Genomic DNA, 22,607 nt, shown 5'->3' on the forward strand with positions numbered 1-22,607 from the left:
TATATTTTTTGTTTAGTTTGATTAAAATGTACCAATATTTAACGTACATAGTCATTTTTTTATAATTTTAAGTCCATATTTAATTCCATATTTTGGTAAAAATCCATATTTAATTCCATATTTTGGTAAAAATAACTACATATATATTTACATATTTCATATATTTTTAGTCCATATAAATCCGTTCCCTGATGATGATGATGATGATGATGATGGTGGTGGTGGGGAAGGTAACAGTGAAGTACTGATGAGCATTACCGATATTTCCGCATGAGTATATTTCATTGTTAATTAGTGATTAACTGTTAAATATAGTGATTCGATTGCTGCTCAGTGTATTTCCACATTAGTGTTTATTAGTGATTAGTGTTCCGAACTGCTGCTCATTGTATTTCCACATTGGTTTACTTCTTTATTGTTTATTATTATTCCGAACTCCTGCTAACTGTATTTCCATTAAATTACTACTTTACTGTTTATTAGTGATTATTGTTCCAAACTGCTGCTGACTGTATTTCCACATTGGTGTACTTCTTTATTGTTTATTATTGTTCCGAACTCCTGCTAATTGTATTTCCATTAGTTTACTTCTTTAGTGTTTATTAGTGACTATTGTTCCGAACTGTTTCTCATTGTATTTCCATTAGTTTACTTCTTTAGTATTTATTAGTGACTATTGTTCCGAACTGCTGCTCATTGCATTTCCATGTTAGTTTACTTCTTTAGCGTTTATTAGTGACTATTGTTCCGGAGTATGAAGTGAACACAGTGACAGGAGCTCAAAATTATGCAGACGCTGCAACGTAAGACTTCATTTCTAACATGACTGTATTTCCCTCCCTCCATTCATAAGGCGCTCCCTCCGTCTCGGATCGGTCTCCTTCCCACAGTCGAACCTTCTCCTCTCTCGCGTCGACGAGCTGTCACCATAAAGTAACTGGGCTGTACTAGCGCGCTGGCCTTGTATCCAGACGGCTCGGATTCGATTCCCTGCCAGGTCATGATGCAATTTGTGGTAGACAAAGCAAAAGTTGCGGGGGGTTTTTCTGGGGGTACTCCGGTTTCCCTCAATCTTTCTACCAACACTGTCCACTTCCCTCCCTCTTTTACCTATATCCGCAATAGTAAAAATAGATTGGGGTAGTACGGGTTTCCGATGCTGATATAAGAAGAACTTGGGGCTACAGCCCTTTGAAGCTGATCAGGCTACTCGTATGCTGACGGCACCTGGCTCTATCAGGGACCTGTCAGCGTCGGCTGATTAGGAAGGGATTGGATCCCTGGGGCTTATCAGGCTACTCGTCCGCGAAATGGGACCTGACTTTATCAGAGACTGAGGCAAGATGGCCCACTTGTCACAAAATGTCATCCTGGCCATCTGTAGGACTTGGACAATCATCGCATGTAAATGTGAACAAGGGCCGAACCGTGCCTATGTGTACGGAACCGTTGCCTGTACAGCCCTTGTAAAAATTTAAGCCAAGCCAAGTGTGTGTAGTCCACACCTGTGGAGTAACGGTCAGCGCGTCTGGCTGCGAAACCAGGTGGCTCGGGTTCGAATCTCGGTCGGGGCCAGTTGCCTGGTTGAGGTTTTTTCCGGGCTTTTCCCTCAACCCAATACGAGCAAATGCTGGGTAACTTTAGGTGCTGGACCCCGGACTCATTTCACCGGCATTATCACCTTCATTTCATTCAGACGCTAAATAACCTAGATGTTGATACAGCGTCGTAAAATAACCCAATAAAAAAAAGTGTGCGTATGTCTGTGTCTGTCTTGTGACAAGATTCCAACATCTGGATTTCCTACTTTGGGCTAGTCCAAGAGACACTGTATTACTCTGTACCAAACTGAATATTTTTCTACATGCATTAGGATGTTTTAACGATTACACAACTAAGAGTAAGGTATACTATTATGAGAGAGGAGGTATAGGAATTTAGTTCCTTAACGGAACCAAACATTAAATTCTACATAGTTTGCAATCGATGATATTTCTAGGCTTGTCGAACACACGTTTAGGTCGAGTACACTAATTGCCTACAAATACATTCTCAGTTGTCGTGTATTCCCGATAGCAGACACTAACTTTGATTCTACATACGTTGTAATTGAAAGCTCACGAAATAACTTCAAATGCATCTTTTCTCAGTCCAGGTTCCTTGCAATCGATACAATTTCTAGGCATGTAGAACAAAAGTTTAGGTCAAACATGCCAATTAATGTCACCAAATACCTCTTCACTGATTGCGTATTCCTTTCGTTTTCTAGATTCCCTGTCAGAACGGTAGATAGCAGGAATCGTCCTATGTACCTATTACACACATTTTAATATAAATTGCTCGATCCCTCTTATTTTAAATGCTGATATAAATTCGCGTCTTATCTAACAAGATTATCCTTCCATTTTTGAAATCCTGCTTCATTCTTTAATTCTTATGTTTAGATTATTCCAATAGGCCTAATTATTTATTCTCTGGGACCCTCAAGTGATCTTCGTTCCTTTACCTATATAAGTAGAAATGTCTAACAAGCTAGGGGAGGGGTTTGTTTCTGTAACAATTAATGGGTTTATTGCGAAGACCTACTGTTTCACGGTTGAAAACAGTGACCAGGAGTAGAGATGGGAGAAATAATTTAAATACCGATATATTGATATTGCAGTATATTGCAAACCTAATTTCGATAAACGATATATATAGCAGAAAATATATCGGTATATCGAAACGATTCGATATATCGCTATCCCGTAAGCAAATTAATAGATACTAATGCAATTACATTTGTGGGTGTACATTTATTGCAATAAACTTAAATTTTAATAGCCTATTCCTTATCAGAATTGAAATTAACATAACAATCAAAAGATTAAATGTAAAATTGCAACGATAAAGAATACATTTTCAATATCATAATTTCATTATTATGTAGTTCCTAAACTAAATCAAAATTATGGTGGAGGTAAGATGAGCTTAAATGATACAATGGGAAAGTGTTAAGTGAACTCTATATGGGTCAGTATTTGACGCTGAAACATACATACATTCATTCATTCATAGTGTTCTGCTCAAAGGCAGGTATTTCACTGCAAACAGAGCATTCTCCACTCTTTCCTATTTTCTGCATTCCTCTTTGTCTCCTCATATGACCCATATATCTTAATGTCGTCTATCGTCTGATATCTTCTTCTGCCCCGAACTCTTCTCCCGCGTTCACCATTCCTTCTAGTACATCCTTCAGTAGGTAGTTTCTTCTCAGCCAATTCCTTTTCCTCCTCCTGATCACTTTCAGCATCATTCTTTCTTCATCCACTCTTTCCAACACAGCTCCGTTTCTTACTCTGTCTGTCCATTTCACACGCTCGATCCTTCTCCATATCCACATTTTAAATGCTTCTATTCGCTTCTTAGTAATGTCCATGTTTCTGCCCCATATAATGCTACACTCCACACAAAGCACTTCACTAGTCTCTTCCTTAGTTCTTTCTCCAGAGGTCCGCAGAAGATGCTCCTTTTTCTATTAAAAGCTTCCTTTGCAATTGCTATTCTCCTTTTGACTTCTTGGCAGCAGTTCATGTTACTGCTTATAGTACACCCCAAGTATTTGAAGCTGTCCACTTGCTCTACTGCCTCATTTAGAATTCACAAGTCTACCTTCTTTACTTTTCTTCCTATGACCATGGTTTGCGTCTTGTTGGCAATTATCTTCATTCCATACTGCTGACAGCTGTCATTTAGCTACAGTAGCTTATCCTTTAGTATTATCTAACAATGCCATATCAGCAAATCTTAAACACTTTTTTCTTCTTCCTCCTACTATCACTCCTCCCATGTTCTGAAAACAGTTCTTCACTAAATCCTCCAAGTAGATGTTGAACAGGGTAGATGATAAAGGGCATCCTTGTCGTACTCTTCTCCCTGTTTCACTTGCTTCTGACATTTCTTCTCCTTTGACTCGTTTCATTTGTAGGTTACTGAAAAGCCTTCTCTCTTTCCAATCTACTCCAATTTTCTTTAGGATCCCCATCAGTTTTTTTCCAATCCACGATTCAATTATTCTAATTTTATATAGGATTCAATCGAGGAAACAAATATAATGCTCTTTTCTAGATAACAACGTAATCATTTTTAAATGTAAGTAAACAGTACTTAGAATGTTACAAGTTTTAACAAACTTCACAATTGATTTGATACAAATCTTCTATAGTAAGTTCCCATTGCAAGTTATTGTTACACTCCAACATTCCAAATCTCAATGGTGGTGGTGATGATGATAATAATGATGATGATTATAATGATGGTGATTATGGAGATAAAATTTTTATGTATTAAAATATAGGCTATAATAAGAAAACAATGTCAGTACTAGGTTGTGCATAGAAATCCTAGCCGTAAACAAATCTCAAACCAGTATTACATCCTTGTTTCCCTTTCCATTTAAAAACATAGAAATAAAAGTTTTGAAGTCAAACGGTTCCTTTTCAGAGTGGCAGCACAGTCTAGTATATACAGTCGCGAAGCTCAATACATAGTAAATATGCAAACATTAGATAGTTGCTCACCACTAGGATCACTAATATCGCCTCATTACAGGCAATGCAAAATAGTACCGTCACAGTCTATTGTTTCTAGCACCCTCAAAACTCAAGCTTCGTGACTGTATATAGTAGACTGTGGTGGCAGTTGCTCCTGCCTTGGAGAAATTAATACTAAAACAGTAATAGATAAACCTCCCGTCTCAGTCTCACGTTCGCACACGTTGGATTTTGAATTTGGTACTGCATATCAAATAGTTTGAATTAGAATTCTAGACCAGCCAATCAGAGAAAGGCATTGATTGGATTGGATATTTCAAGATTACACAATTATGTAACTGCCCACTTTCATTAACGCCATCTCTCAGGGAATTATCGGAGTTAATTAGAATGGATTTTGTTGTTCATAATAATTCCACTAAAACAAAAACAAATATAAAAAAAACGATAAATTTATGAGAAAACCGATATATTATACGATATATTGAATCAAAATTTCGATATCGATATATCAAAACGAAAATATCGGTATTTCGTAAAAACCGATATATCGTTCCCATCTCTAACCAGGAGGCAGTGTACGTAGCTGTCCGAAAAGAACATTTCTCTTTCTTGAATACGTCTATTATATTATGATGCACCTAACTTACTATTCGCGGTATGACATCAATAATTCTTTTTCAAAATAAGGGTACCTACACGTTGGAGCGACGATAAACGATAAAAGAAGCAGCGATGCTGTATCAGAGAGAATTGAAGCATGCATTGTCATTGGGGTGTGCATATTGGAGTAACGATAAAAGCGACGAAAATGAATAGTTCCATTTTCTTCGCTCTTGTCGTTCATATGATCTCTAATTAAGATAATATTAATCTGTATAATTACCGGTGCTTATCAATATATCCGAATATTAATCGATTTATTATTATTTCGGCGTATTAAATTAATTATTGTAGATATCGGCAAATTGATCAGTTGTGTATTTATTCGTCATATGTTATGTGATCACAAGAACCAATCATAACACAACGAATTTATACTATCTTTGGGATGAGAAACGGGTTTAATTTTGTACGTATTTAAGTTATATTAACCTTGAACTTGGCAGCTGATATTTCCTATATATCTTCTTTCATTAAATGGGTGTATAGAATATCTTCTACTGATAAATCAAAATATTCTCTTCCCGCGTCCTCGTTGCTTCGATATGAACACTTCATTCTTTGATAATACCAAAGCGTCGCTAGGTCGTTTCTTTTATCGTTTATCATTGCTCCAACGTGTACGTACCCTAATGTATGATAACGTAATAATTTATACATATATTAAATTCATATAAATGATCTTATGCAGTTATTCCCACTATTTTATAAATTAATAGCATTGGTACGTGTTCACATCCACATGTTAAAATTGAAATTAGGGAAACTAACCTAAATATTATCACAGTAAATCAGTCCTTAGATATAATATTAACGAGTAAATCATATGGCAAACTGCAGCTTTAACAGAGTCTGCATGTGATACACTAACATAATCTCATTTCGATTTCTGATAACTCATGTATTATATAATCATATAGATTTGTAAGTACGCTTCGGCTTACAATCAAAGCACATTAAGACAAAAATATTAATAATTGATTAAATGGCGATCTTACTCGTGTTAATTATGTAAGCATGTGCGGCTTACAGCTGTTTCGGTGCTACTTGACACCATCCTCAGAGCCTTCTGTGTCTCGGCGTCATCTCAAGTTCGCTGCCTGTTGTGTGGGTGCGTTCGTGTGATGAAGAGTTGTGTCAAATAGTGTGTGTATTAATTCTGACAAGAAGGCGTGTATTATTATGTACATAATGTATGTGTATAAACGTAGAATTGGAAAAATAAATAGAAACAACTAACAAAAGAATAATATTCAAGTTTTTCATTCCTGGTTCACCTTATATTACCGTTTTCATTTTGCTATTGCTGTGATATATGTTTCTGTAATTCCGAAAATTATGTGGTTCGGAGTTCCTATAGAAATTGTCTCCTGGTATTAGGAGTATAGTTTAATGAGAGAGGAGGTATTACATTTTAGTTTATAGCATAACTAATACAGGCATGGAGCATACCCAACGACAATGGTTTCTTTCAACTATTAGAAGCGTGCTTTACTTTGAAAGATATTCGAAAGTCTATGCCTATACCAGCCCCACATTATTCTGTGCTAAAATCAATGTTTTTCCATATGCATTACTTAGTAATAACGATTTCTGAACTAGGGTAACAAACACCGGACATGGAGCAGCTCCCAGCTACACGGATTTCTTCGAACTCTCGGAAGAGTGCTATGCCTAGAAAGGGATTCGTAAGACGACGTCAAGAAAGTGATTAATATTTAAAATAAGTGGTGGGGCTTAGCCCCACTAGCTCCTCAAGACGAATCGTCCCTTTTTATACTCCATTGTAATTATTGAATAGCCTCCCAGAACAAGGTTGTAACCAGCAAATACGAAATTCTTCAAAAATGGGGAAAAACACATTGTACTGTACATACTTTCAATTATTTAGAGCAAGGCTGACAATCAGACATGTGTGCTGATTTTAATACGAGTACAATCATTACACATAGCGCATGATTAACAACCATTATTCACTAAAAAGTCTACTTATGAGAAATGAGGGTTACAACCTTATTCTGGGTGGCTATTCAATTGTAGACCTACGGCCTATAACCAGAAGTTTATTTTGGACTGTAAATCCTCACGAGTGAGAACAGAACGGGTCGAAGAGTGCTAGTCTTCAAAGTTCGTTAGTTATTATTAGGGCTAAGAATTGTATGCCGTTACATTGCGCTTCATGCGCCTCTGACTTTAGGTACCAGTACGTAATTGCATTGGGGTGGAGGATTTCAGTGTGTTTCGTTCAGCAGTGAACTTTAGTTGATCGGTTACATTACGACCGAATACTGCTATTCGTAACAGGCAACATTCAACGTCTTGTAAAGAAGAATAATAGGAAGATGTGACTTAATTTCAAATGAGGAAATTTGTAGTATTGATACAGATTTTGAGATAAATAATACTTATGTAAAATATTTCAAATATGCCCTCAGTGTTTCTGCAGAATTGGAATGAAGATATAAGGCTGTGTTTTCTAGCAACAGGCAATCATTCTCCTTAGAAAATTCGAAAATGTGGTTTGTTATTCACTGCAACAATATATGAAATGAAAAATTATGTAAAACAAAAAAGTAATACGCTATCATATTAACATAGTGAAATAATAAGGCTGGTATTTGTCAATGTTATATTAGGTGTACTTTCTACAGATATAAAATAACATGTATTCAATGATATTGTGACGAAACTGAATAGTTGGAACATGAAATAGGAAAAAATATAGCAAACAGGATGAAAAAAATACTCGATAAACATTATGGATATTTAGCTCTATGTAAAATTTGTGACTTAATTTCAAATGAGGAAATTTATTAATAATGGTACAGATTTTGAGATTTATAATACCTATGTGAAAATATTTCAAATATGTCCTCATTGTTTCTGCAGAAGTGGAACGAAGTTTTTCTAGATGTAAGACTGTGTTTTCTAGCAACAGGTAATCATTCTACTTGAAAATTTGAAAATGTGGTTTTTTGTTCTTCCATATGAAACGAAAAATTATGTAAAACAAAACGTAATACACCATCATTTTAATATGCTGAAATAAAAAGGCTGATACTTGTCAATGTTATATTAGGTGTATTTTCTACAGAGAGAAAATAATATGTCTTTAAAGTAGTGCAATGTTTCTTTAACAAAGAAAATTATGTCTTTAAATTTTTCTTTAGCAGATAGTTGTGATTTGAAATCAAAAGAGTGGCTTTCGACCACCCAAATGCTGAGGACTAACTTACCGTGATGATAAGCATGGGTTCAAACGAACTCACCCCAACTCTGAGACGTACTCAAAGTCAGAGGCGCACGAAGAGCACTAGTAGTAAAACGGCATATATTTCTCAGGCTTAGATATTATTATTATTATTATTATTATTATTATTATTATTATTATTATTATTATTATTATTATTATTATTATCATCATCATCATCCTTCACGAATTAGGCCTCTGTAGACCTGTTTCGGCCCCATCTAGCAGTCTTCTAAAAGGTCTTCCTGGTCGACGATGTCCTCTAGGTTTATACTGCATCATAATTTTTGGGAGTCTTGAATTTTCCATTCTTCTTACATGATCTAGCCAATTGAATTTTTATCTGCTGATTTTTTCTTCTACTGACTCTACTTCTAATTGTTCTAAAATTTCTTCATTCCTTTTTCGGTCTAAAAGAGTATATCCTGCTGTCCTCCTGAAAAACTTCATTTCCGTTGCTTTGATTCTGTTCATGTCTTTTTTCTTTAATGTCCAAATCTCGCTTTCGTATAAAAGGGAGGTTAATGCTAGTGTATTATATATTTTTATTCTTGTAGATTTTTGTACTAATTTAGCTTTTAATGTATTGTTTATTATTCCTAGAATTTGTGTAAATTTGGTAATTTTCTTGTTCACATCTTTTTCATTTTGATAAGATATTTCACAACCCAGATAATTGAAATTTTGCACTTGTTCGAGGCATTGGTTATTATGTATTATCTTACTTCTAACTGGGTCTTGTCCTAAAAATGTCATTACTGTTTCATCAAATGCAGAGGAAATGCTGCATTACAAGCCTGTCCAGAGGCTAAAAGTGGCAGCCCCACTACTGGACTACCTAACGATAAGGCTGGTAACCTATCTTAGGGAAAATTACATTACTTTCAAGCCTCAAACAAGCAGTATTATTATTATTATTATTATTATTATTATATTATATTATATTATATTATATTATATTATATTATATTATATTATATTATATTATATTAATTCGTCTTAGGCCCACGTAAATGAAAGAAGAAGGTATGATTATGATATTATATCTTTTACTTCCATTCTACAAAATTAGGGACGAATTAGATTTGTCGTAGATTACAGACTGGAAAAGCCTAAGTTCAAGCTGAGTATACGAAATCATAACTTCCAGAATGGCTCTAAAATCCATTTATGCCTAATCTCCAATTAAACTGAATACTCGGTATTTTTTTAGTGTTAAAAGTAGTCAGAGCGTCCTGTGACCACATCAATTTTATTCCTCCTAGTGCTGAGGTAAAGAGAGCATGGGAGCTCTAGGTATCTCTCCATTTCCTATGCCCATTACAAACGTACACACTGACATTTTAACGCTCCTCCGAAGAAAGAAGTGCCATAGTTTGAGAAATATTGGTACAGTACCTTGTTGTTTGTCTCTGAATTCCTCATTATACATGTGATAAACTCTTGCGTGTGAAAGGATAACAGTGTGAGCAGCGAGGTAATCCCCAACTCCAGGCTGGCCAACGCACGGGGGAAAACCATATGGCATTGTGTAGCCCATCACGAAAGAAGCAGGTTCGTTGAAAGTGGACCACAGTTTAACCTGGAAATGTAGCAAATTTCTGTGAAGATAAATCGCTCACGAAATTTTCATACCAACAGGTACAGGTACTGCAAGAAGTCTCCAGAAATATGTAGGTATAAAGGACGGAAAAAATTCACTACACACTCTTCGAAGTCATTATACACACCTACATCAGTGTTGCTTAATATACAGATTGCTTCACAAATAAGTACAGTTTGACATTTTTTATTATTTATAATTACACTTACCCTATCTCCGAAAGTACTGAAAAGAAGACGAGCATAATCTTCGAAATAGTCCACCATGACAACATTGGGCCATCCTCCCAAATCTTGCAGAGTTTGAGGTAAATCCCAATGGAACATTGTGACCTGAAATGTAATTATTTCAATACACCTACTATTTATAGACTTTTGCCCTATGAAACTATCCTTATTTTATATTTATATTAATTGTTGTGTACTTGCGTATGTCACGAAGTACAGCAATATTTATTATGCAAGAAAATTGTCTTAAATATACAACTTTTCCAGGTTGGACTGATTTTGTAACTACGTATTTTGGAGTTAAAATTAGGTTGGCAAGCATTGCAGTTATATTTTTACAGTATTACCCCAAAAATCGTTTTGTCATGTTAGGCTTCGGAAAATAACTAAAAAGGACATTTTCTTAGGATTAGAGACCCTTTAATTGAAAAGTATGATCCCAAAATTCGCTCAGTCCATTTGGTCATTTTTATGATTTATACAAATATGTGATTTTTTTAGACTTCTATCATTATAATTATTTTAAGCTTCTTTTCTTTCAAAACAACGCCAATTCTTGCATAAAAGCCTCTGTTATTGTGCATGTCAGTGCGTAAACATGGATAAAAGAACTAGATCAGTGCTTTCATAAAAATGGGCTGGACGCATTTTGGGATAACATTCTTCTATTTATTTGTGATGTTACGGTTATATATTTGTTTTATTTCTCTATAGTATACAGGGTGATTCACCGACAATGCTTAGTATGTTGTGCGGAACGGCAAACTGATAGTTGTTCAAGAGGGAACCCATGTCCGGAAATGCATGGTTTGGACGCTAGGGAGCGTAGTTTCTTCGAATTGTTTTTTCATGTCTTAATAAGTTATGCAACCTATTAGTTATCAGCGTGGATCGACGAATTGCGCCTAATAACTTTTTTTCGCATGCGCTACATCACTCTGTAGTCCATGTTTCGCATTCTAATTGTGTAGTTTGTGTTGTGTACCAGTGCAATAACGTTTTTGACAGCATTAAGCTCCAGCTCACTTTGTGCGGCACCACTTGGACGCCACATATCCAAATCGATGGATTGGTAGAGTGGGGCTTGTTCCATGGCCACCACGGTCACCAGATCTTACACCTCTTTACTGTTTTCTTGGGATACTATGAAGAGTATGGTGTATGCTACACTTGTAATATCAGAGGAGGAACTTATCGCAAGGATCCACGTAGCGACTGAAATACTGAGCACACAACCATGTGCGTGAATCTCATCACCGCCGAATGTATGCTCTATAATCAAGTAGAAGGTCAAAATTGTGAACCTCTTTTGTGATTTACTGCACAATATGATGCTCTTGTTGGGTTTCTTGACGAAATGTGGAACGCACACCCATCACCATATCCGAACCGTTCTCAAATTTCGACTCTTCACAGCGTCGACACCATGCATTTCTGAACATGTGTTCCCGCTTGAAAAATTATAAATTTGCCGTCCCGCACGACATACGAAGCGCTGTCAGTGTTGTTTTGAATCATTCTGTATATGAAACCAAGAACCGAAGATTGTCAGTTACTCAAGAATTTCAACGTCGGGCACTAGTATTTTGATATTTTATTCCTTCCAATTTATATAAAACTTATTTAGTATTGACAATAATAATAATTGGCATTATTATAGTACGATGAAAGCCAATAAGTAAGTAAATACCTTCATTAGATAATGCTAAATGTGGTCAGATTTGTCAATTACTGTGTAAAGACGATTTCGTGCAAATGATATGCCACTGTCAGCTTATAGTTCAAATGCAGATATTGACACAAAATAATAATACAAGTTTAAGCCCATTGTTTATTGAAAATAAGTTTTAGAAATCTGAAAGATAAAGTCTATTTCTTATCCTGCCTTAAAGTAGAAGATCAATAGAGAATAGTTAAAGATAAATGATATTTTATGTCAGCTACTGGTGTAGTTGTCTTAATTTATCCAAGCTCTGTATAATGTACACACGTACAACTGGTTAGAATTTGTTCCTCGTGTAGGTTTTGCCTTGTTAATAAAATTTTAGATTGATTAAGTAGAGATTTGTTACATAAATAAGAAATTTCAAGCGTTATTTTTTTAGTAGGTAAGACATTTCTAACCCTTCAGTGATATTTGTAGCCTATATAAATTGTAATAAGAAGTTGCATTTAATACTTACTACTGGTTGAATTCCGTTCGCCAACAATTCGTCTATAAGGCTATTGTAATAGTCAATGCCCGCCTGGTTGACTTTGTTTATATGTCCTTCTGGTAGAATGCGTGTCCATGAGATGGAGAAACGGTAGAAATCAGACTGGAATAGAATATTTAAACATATGTTACAGTCAAATAGGGTAAGGGGGTACAATTTCGAACAGTAAACACGTATTTGTATTTTTGGACAAAATAAGCATAAGAAATTTCCAAATTTATTGTGAATACAATGTTCAAGACCTAGTTGTCGTTTCACAACAATATAAGAAATAAAGGAAGCTTACATTTTCCATAGTGATAAATGTTTCAATAAACAAAAAACGTTCGAAAATGTACCACAGAGGTACAATTCTGAACACGTCAGGTACAATTTCGATCAAAGGCATTTGTCACAAAAAAAACACTGCTTTATGCTCTGGCACCCACGCACACTTCGTGATACCACACGTCGCACATCTGGCATCAGAACCACTCCCCTTTCAACATGGATTTCTTTGAATAATAATTCAGTAGGAAGAGGCCACATTCGTCTTCATTTGATGGAGCGGACGATGTTGCCCTTTGTTTCACTCATCTTTTGGGTGCAGATTTATTCTTTCCTTTAGACCGAGTATTAACTGCAGAGGATTTCTTGGATCGTATCTCGTTGATATGCTCTTGCGAAGTAAGGTGGAATGACGTGAGCAGTTTTCTTTGACGTAAACAAGCTTTTTCTCTAGGGTGAGTTAAGAATGGCACTAACTGCATTTTCTGGAGAATCAGAAGGACCATTTTGCGGATATTCTGAGGGACTCTTGACTGACCACGGCCAAATCAAAAGCAGCACGTTTAACCTGCAAGGAGGTAAGACCTAGCTCTCTATTTGCTAAGTACAGGATCCAATAACAACTGATATTAAAATAATAGTTGCCTATCTACCAAAGCCTTTTTCATACAGTACCATGGGATGTTCAATCTTCCTTGTAACACGTGCAGTAAAACCGGCCTGTTTTTCCTTTTTCTTGTTTACTCTATCATACAGAGTGCTCAGTGGAAGGTGATACAACGCGGAAGCTCCTTTCAATGAAATATCTTCTGAAATTACACTTTTGATTGTCTTTTCCATAGCATTAGAATCCCATTTCAGACGTTTTTCCTTTTCTGTTTTCCTTCGTGGCATCTAAAATGCCAACAATCAGAAATGATGTAGTTAGAATAGTTACAGACAAATGTTCTAAATTGTACTTTTAGCGTTCAGAATTGTACCTGAATAATGTTCGAAATTGTACTTCAGCTATCCTTGAGAAATGACTCAATAGTTTTCTAACTGTCCATAGATATCACTGGTGTGCCGGTGACATGTGTAACGAAGACCACAGAACAGGTCAGAATCATATACAAACCAATATTTATCATTGTAATACAATACCACAACGGGAAACTATAAGCCATTTTATAACAGAGCATATTCTGTAGCCAAATTGCTTACCTTTGTTTGAAAAATGATTTATTAGTGGTATATAGTAACACTTTACAACACAGCATTTTAGGAGACAAACTTATAGAAGACTGATTATCGACGCTATATAACTTAAGCAGAGTTACGAACATATGAAACTCGCAAATGTTCAAAAACCTTAGTGCGTTCAGAATTGTACTATGTTCGAAAATGTACCCCCTTACCCTACTGTATTATAAATAAATCTGAGTCGAATTCATTTTTCTTTCTCGTTGCATGAAGTATAGAGAGAAAATGTTGTAATGCCGAAAAAATCGATTTCAAGTTTTTCGATAAAATAAAAGTTTTCGGCATTATTGATGTCTAACCAGTAGTTTTGGGCATGGCTTCTATCTATGTCTGTCCGTGTAGAGTGATTCCTCTTAAGCTGTTGGATGAATTTTGTTAATATTCAGCATCTACATACCAATTTGAACTAATGATGAAGATGAAAACGAACAATTTTTAATAATTATTATTGATCTTACTTACTTAGGCCTATTGGTTTTTAAGAAACCCGGAGGTTCATTGTCGCCCTCACATAAGCCCGCCATCGGTCCCTATCCTGAGCAAGATTAATCCAGTCCCTATCGTCATATCCATTTTTATATTATCCTCCCATCTATGTCTGGGCCTCCCCAAAGGTCTTTTTCCCTCCGACCTTCCAACAACACTCTATATGCATTTCTAGATTCGTTCATATGTGCTGCATGCCCTGTCCATCTCAAACGTCTGGATTTAATGTTCCTAATTATGTGAGGTGAAGAATACTGTGGTGTAATCTACACTTTGATCGCGTCTTGTTAGTGATGTCATTTTTGTTAGGCAATTCATATTATGAACTAGCCGTACCCGTGCGCTCCGCTGCATCCGTTAGAAATAAATATAAAGTAATTACATAATTAAAATAGGACATTTGATTCAGGGAACATTCGTGTTTGATAGAAGGATAAATCGTTTAATATGTTACTTAATTTAAATTGCATCCAAATAACACTAGCCTGCGAATTTCAACTTTGTGTTTGTTGCCTAAACTAAGTAATGTGATTTTATATAATGTCGATGTGCTGAATCCGAATTTTCAATCCGTTTGCTTCTATCACGTCAGGTTTGTTTGCAAAATCACTTTAAATGTATTTTATAATTACGTGAATTTCGTCACCAACTTTTTCATTTCACTTTTTTATTTCAAATTCAAAAACAATATTTAAAAGACACAACTTGCTGAAATTATGTGCATAGTTGTTCATACATGTCACTAGAGTGTTTTTGCTTTGTTTTGTCTTGTTTACTTCACTGTTGGATGTATAAATTAGCACAATGTATCACACAAAAAATTACACCGCTTGCTTCTTAGTTGACAAAGTCCTCCTGTTCCTCTTTCTTTTATGTTTCTCTTCAGGTATTTCACGCTTTAAGATCCAACAATAATCACCAAGCATATTGATGCTCCCGCGTCCCTGGTACCTTCTTTCGAACTCCTGCAGATCCTTGTGAAATCGTTCATCTTACTCTTAGCTGAAAAATCCTAGATTTTCGGCGAAATAATCTAGCTGAGAAAACAGACAATTTTGATACTCATTTTACAACCAAAATCCTTGTATGCTTCAAACATGTTAGCCACAAAGTTTCGGTAATTAGGATCCTTGTTGCCAAGAAATTTTAAAACAAGTTCACAAAAAAAAAAAAAAAAAAATCCATGCTGATTTCTCCTTTTCATCCATACTGTCTTTAAATGCTTCACCAGACGTGTACTTAAAACAGCCTCCTTCCTTATTTAAAGCTTTTACAAGCTGTTTCATTAAGCCAAGCTGGATGTGGAGAGATGGCAGCACAAGTTTAGAAGAACTCACAAGGCTTTGGCGCACAACATTCTTACAACCGACTTCCAAATTTTGTAGAGGTGGCCAGTTTTTCATAGTCCAGTGATCAACTCGTGCCCTACTATCCCACAGGCAAAGAATGCATGGAAATTTGATAAAACCAGATTGTTGACCCAGCAACATAGTAAGAACTTTGTAATCATCACAAACTTGCCACTAATGTTCTTATATTCTAGTCGCAACAAGAGCAGTTGCAAATTTGTGTATGATTTTTTTTAGGATCACTGAATAGGCAACGGGCACTGACCCAAAAATATTTCCGTCATGAAGGAGGAAATCCTTTTAACTTCGCTTGGAAGCATCAATGAACAGTCTCCATTCACTTAGGTCATAGTTTGGAAGTCCAAGTTTTAGCATAGGCCTAAATTTTTTCACATTACTGCAATATACAAGATTATCATCTTCGGAGAAAAAGTATTTAAGCCTACTTCACGTGGTCAGTACCAATAGAATGATGTTTAAGATTTTCTGGTAGCACAGGGATTGGTACATTAGGCACAGGTAAAATGGCTGACTGAACAACTGAATACACGATTTGATTTTTATGTTCACATCACACGAACAGAAGTAGCAGTCATTACTATGGTTCGACTGCTCTCTCCAAACCATAGGTACTCCAAAAGATAGCAACGGTCTTCTCCAATTGATCAAATGATGAAATTCTTCAGTGCATACTCTACATACTCTGTGTGGTGCCCAAGCTTTACTTTGGTCTCCAAATATGACTTTTTCACAAAATCTGTAATATTACACCTTTGCTTAGGCAATATGTATATCCTACATAAGTTATATAACAAAAGTGGTCTGGATTATTTAGACATCCTCGATGCAACATGGTAAATACTTTCTTACTGAACTAAAAATTTTCAACATTCTACTCCACAATAAAGCTTCAAAATGATGAAACGCAGACTAATGAAATGTGAGAGAAACTAGACGAGTTGAGTTCAATCTCTCACCAAGGAGTGGCTGACATTTCTGTCTTTCATAAATAAAAATAATGACAAGGCTGCACGTTATTTCGCCCTAACTTCCTTATGTGCTTGCACCCCCTATTTGCTAAGAAACATCCAGTGTCCTTGGTTTTCAATATAAACACCTTAAACATATGTTGAATATATTTGGTTTTCATATCCTACCATACTAAACCTACATATGTTAACGTATTACAGTTTAAATAATTACGCTATAAATTGTCGTAATATATTATAAGAAAATTAAAATAACACAAAAATGGTACGTGATAGGAACTTTTTGGCCATGAATTTGATTTCAGCATGCTAAAAATACCCTAAAAACATTAAAACTTTGGAGGCAGGAATTTCATCGCAGACTAGTGTAATTAAAATGCGATCATTTTGGTCCAGAGACACTCATTTGGTGCAATGACAATTCCTTTAACACGTTTATTAATTTTTATTACACGCAACCATAGTTTAATGAAGATTGACATCATTTAGATTTAATGTGTATATTTTATTTTACTTATTATAGGTTTCCATTGAATTATGGTAATAACTTAATTTTAACCCTTGTTTTCTACGTATTCAGTAAATGGCGCTTGGCCCACTATGGTTCTGAATCCTTCAAATAACTTAAATTATATTATACAATATAATATAATATAATATTATATTATATTATATTATATTATATTATATTATATTATATCAGAAGTTACTGTAATAACATTATAGCATTATGTCCATCTAGAGAAATTACACTTTCCAATGGTGAAATAATAATTAATTATACAAATCGGTTAATTTAGCTTCCGATATTACTTCATACAAACACAGAAACATTCTCTGTAGGCTATCTTTCACAGCTTTCGATTGTTGCTGTCCAAGGCCCCGTATAGACGAAGTCATATGATTTTTAATTCATTACACGGCCTTAGATGGCAGTTATTTTAATTTTAAAACTCATTTATCTCATTAAATATCAGTCCTATTAAATTTTTCAAGAATAAAACTTATCGAAAATTATTTTTAAAGAAACTTTTGTTATGTAACATTTTTCACAAAAATCAATAATAAGCGAGATATTTCGATTTATTTAATTCAGGCCAACTTATAACCCCCCTTTTAAATAATGTATTTTCAATGCCATATAGCCTAAAATCTAAGTTAGAACGAACTTAATTTATATTCCAATTTGCATCGAAATCTGTTCAGCCATTATCGCGTGAAAAGGTAACAAACATACAGACAGACAGACAGACAGACAGACATACAAACAAAAATTAAAAAAAAGCGATTTTCGGTTTCAGGGTGGTTAATTATATATGTTAGGACCAATAATTTTTGGAAAATCGAAAATTACCGGAAAAATTTCGCCTACAGATTTATTATCTATATATCTATATATATATATATATATATATACATATATATATATATATATAATTTGAAATGGTAATGGAAATTACGGGAAAACAGCTGAACGGATTTTAATAAATGGCCCCTCATTTTGAAGCTTGGAACCTAAAGTTTTTCGGAAAAGTAGTATTTTTTAATGAAATGTCAATTTTCCTACTTAATTTTCCTATTTTCCAAAATCTATCTGTTGTCAGTTTTGAGAACTAATTTTATTCAATCACGCCGACTTGATTGAATTTCAGAACAAAACACACACTACAATAAACAATAGGCTATTACACGAAGGCCATGACCTGCAGATTGCCGACATATTTAGAGCTCAATTCAATTTGTTACTAAAAACTGATTCTGCAATGTATAATGTTCTGAGTACAGCTGTGTATTGGATATTAATATCTACGAAACTTGAGGTGGTTTGATGACATTATTACCATTAGAACTTAAATATTGTTATAGTTAATATCATGATGCATCTATTTTTTCATTAATTGTACATAATATTGATGCTATATTGATGACATGAAAGTGAAACGTTTTGTGGTTATGTAAGTAAATGTAGAGAATATCTTAATTTAGATCTTCATTTCTATCATTTACTGAGTGGCTGCTATATATAACTACAAAACTTAAGTAAGATAACAATATTGTTATTAAAAATCAAATATTTTTATAGTTATTAACCCAGTGGGGTTGGGTCTTTTTCATATACTTAATGGCGGTGTAGTGTAGATATTGATATGTGTCATTGTCTTCAGTATTGGCTCGAGAGAGCGCAAAAATTACAGTTCCTAAGGAAAGATAAAAAGGCATTACTTACTGATAAAATAAGAGGCCTAGAAAATGTTGTAATCTCCAGATCATTGGAGCAAGATCTCTTAGTAGGATAAAATGATTTTACGCTCTACATTTCAAGTTCTACATGCAGCAGCTATACGAAAATTCTATTGTTCGAAAGCTTAGCAAACCTGACATTTTTTTTAACTTTTGCCTACAATCCACAATGACCTGAAATAGCTACTGCTATCGTCCTGACATTGATACTTGCGTTTTCGCGTTGAAACTCAAAAACTGAAGTTGGATAGGTTCAAGAAAAAGTATTTGGCCTAAAAAAATCCATTCAGAGGGAGTATGTTTCATTATTATGGAAGCAAATAACTATCAAAAAGACAAGTATTCTTCATTGAAAATAAATCTGAAAAAAAATTTATTTGAACGTCTATCGAACTTAGTGCAGCAGTATTTGCTGCACAAGCCACTAGTTAGTATAGATAACGCATAAACGATCGTCATAGCAACAACATGTTGTATAGATAGATAACAGCCTCAAGGTTTACTTTTTCATGAATCAGATAGTTTGACTATAGTTACAGTCTAGTATATACAGTCACGAAGCTTGAGTTGTTGAGGTTGCTAGGGACAATAGACTGTGCAGGTACTGTTTCGCATTGTCTGTAATGAGGCGATAGTAGCGATCCTAATGGTTAGAAACTATCTGTGGATGCATATTTATTACATATTGAGCTTCGTGACTGTATATGCTAGACTGTGCTATATCTATATGTCACTGACTCATTGTTTATCTCATAGTCCCGCAAGGCACTTACCTGCATTTCTTTAAGGAGTTGTACGTCCTGTTTATATTTATGGTACGAGTCACATGCCACGTCTCCATTGGACTGGTTGTTAATGTACTCTGGATGCGTGTGTACCAATGTGTCCCAAATACTAACGCCTTTACCTGAAATTTAGAGAATTCTTAAATACAGAGTAAATAAATAATCTCAGACGTCTAATCTATTAGCTCAGTATAGAAATATGAATATCCATAGTGAAATACGAACAACATTTTGCAAAACTGAAAAACTATTTTTGAATTTTTACGACAGTTAAATTCTTCTTCGATGTAAGTATCTTGGCCTGAATCACCCTTTATGCAAAGCAACAAGGTTATTCGCATGACTTTCGCTTAATTTTCATTGCACAAGCAGATACCAGCGCGAAGAACCAAATACTTGGCAAGTAAAAAAAATGAAGTTAAGAAGGATTAAAAGGGAAAAAAGAGCCTGTGGAATAAATGTGTGCTGCGGAAAGTGATTTCCTGTAATTCTTTTAATACGCTGGATGATTATATTGGAGAAAAATCGCAATACTACAATCACTCGGAGGCTTGTTATTGCTGATGAGGTGTTTCTGGCTCACAAAATCAGTTCACGTGAGTCGCGTTGATTTTTTGTGATTACAAGTTGTCAGTTATATTGGTGTGATCGTTATTAAATTTTAGCATAAAATGGTTCACACTTTCTATTATTACCCCTTTATGGGAGGACATGGACTGGGACTGTCCTCGCACGCAGGCCGTTCGAATGGGCCCATTGTACTATCCGGGATGGAATGATATGTATGCCCTAAGACCTCCCAAGCGCAGATCCCGCTGCGCGCCTCCGAACTCCCCTACAGCCTACATGATCCCTTTACTAATCTGCGTAGGCCTCACCTCGGTCCCTCAACCCCTGTCCCACGAGTTACGAAGAGTCCGATGGAGAGCCCACGACGCGTAGCACTACCACCAACAATGATGAGCACATATCAACGGGGTCCAAGTCCAGCGACAGACGTAGTCGATTCTACATCGGAGCAAGCCCGAAACCTAGGAAAGAAACGGAGATGATGAAAGAGGGAAAGTGTAATTATGATGGCGAAATGAGTCCGAGGTCCAACGCCGAAAGTTACCCGCAATTCTGCTTCAATTGGTTGCGGGAAAACCCCGGAAAAACTTCATCCAGGTAACTTTCCCGAACCAGGATTTGAGCCCGGGCCCGCTAACCGTTATTTCACAGCGATGTAAAATATTATATGTTAAAAATTCGGGTCGTACGCCTGTAGTTCGACGATTTCAGAAAATTTTCTCAGGTAATAATGTCGTAGGGAGTAAAACAGTCCGTGGACTTGCAGATAAATTGTACAAAATATACCGCATATTCTGAAAGAAATTAAAAATCGCATCCGAGAAAACATCGCCTGCATTTGTCAACGAAAACTGTAACGAATGATACGTCACATATTAAGCAGTTAAGAGTGATCCGTTACTTCTTAAACAGTTGCGGCAAATGTTTGGACCAAAAAGGCAGAGTGATTTAGCAACTACTCTCTTAATTTGGTTGAGTAAATTATTTTTTAACCCCTTAAATCTAGTAATATTTTACATTGAATTATATATACTGTAGGCCTACGTATACCGCCTTGGTACCACCAATAACATACTCTCTGCGTAATCGGAGCTTACGAGTGACTTGGCTGAGGGTCAGGTTGCCATGCTGTGATTTCTCTACAATTTCTCGTTAGTACTTATGATACAACAGAGGGAAAAATTCCAGAATTCTAAGAAACACATATGAAGAATCTACTAGCTTGATGTAGACTTCGAATACACAAATATATTTATTAAATAGATATAGTTTATTTAATTAACGTCTGTTTACAGTTATTACTAATGATTTTAACAAAAAGTTAATGCTGAATGTTTGCAGTGTTTCATCTTGAAGTGTCACTAAATAAACAACTTTAAGTAATGTAAAATCCTTCTGATCAGTCATGTAATAGCCAACACAGTTCACTGTTAGACTTCTCATAAAGAAGTTGGCCTACTATGAACCGTCAGTGCTTCATTATCATGTTGTGAGAGGGGTTTTGAGACAAACAGGAAGAAACAAGAAAGAATACACATACCAGTTTTAATGAATGGAAATATATCTCCAGTTCGCTGCTGAACTGTTTAAAAATTAGCAATTTGTAACTTACCGTCCTCATTCCAGCCTCCTTCAATCTGGTAAGCAGCGGTACTGGAACCAAGTAAGAATCCATCGGGGAAAGTATAGTTCACGATAGCATTCTCTGATGTGTGACTTATAGTGTCAAGCCTAGATCCAAATGTAGTCGTCAATAAACTAACGAAAAGACACCAAGAAATCTTCATGTTTCCTTCGGTGTATGTAATCGTCTGAAACGATAAATAATGTTTATGTTGAAACACCTTGTGGCCTATAACTGAATATCAAATGGCTATTTATTAAGAATTTAAAGTGTAGGGGTTCATCATATGACACTGAGTTTTAATTACGCATTTCAGTTATCTAATATACGCAATCACTTACAGAAGTGCTTTCTGATGTTATCTTTTCTTTATCTTATTCGAAATTACGCACATAGTACTAGTAACTGTCTCGTGAAAATGAGTAGTGTATGAGTGCTACACAACACAATTATTGAGAAAAAAGCTTGACAGTTATAAAATTAGCTTGGACTTATCATTCTGTGGCTCGGCTTCGATCCCCGGAGCTAAATAATTTATTTATTTTTATCTTACTAATAATTTT

At 35.3% G+C, this 22,607-nt stretch overlaps 1 protein-coding gene across 1 annotated transcript in view; it reads right to left on the reverse strand.

Annotated features, from left to right (window-relative positions):
- LOC138708978 (myrosinase 1-like) overlaps positions 1-22,287 on the reverse strand; it is a 42,861-nt gene extending 20,574 nt beyond the window's left edge. The window contains exons 1-5 of the mRNA XM_069839402.1: positions 22,033-22,287; positions 19,839-19,972; positions 12,459-12,593; positions 10,258-10,380; positions 9,844-10,027 (exon numbers count right to left, since the gene is read on the reverse strand). Coding sequence (XP_069695503.1) covers positions 9,844-10,027; positions 10,258-10,380; positions 12,459-12,593; positions 19,839-19,972; positions 22,033-22,207 — 751 coding nt within the window. The 5' untranslated portion in view covers positions 22,208-22,287. The remainder of the gene's footprint in view (positions 1-9,843; positions 10,028-10,257; positions 10,381-12,458; positions 12,594-19,838; positions 19,973-22,032) is intronic.
- Between the last annotated feature and the right edge of the window lie 320 nt (positions 22,288-22,607).

This window comes from Periplaneta americana, chromosome 11 (genome assembly GCF_040183065.1).
Source record: "Periplaneta americana isolate PAMFEO1 chromosome 11, P.americana_PAMFEO1_priV1, whole genome shotgun sequence".
Taxonomy (NCBI): domain Eukaryota; kingdom Metazoa; phylum Arthropoda; class Insecta; order Blattodea; family Blattidae; genus Periplaneta; species Periplaneta americana.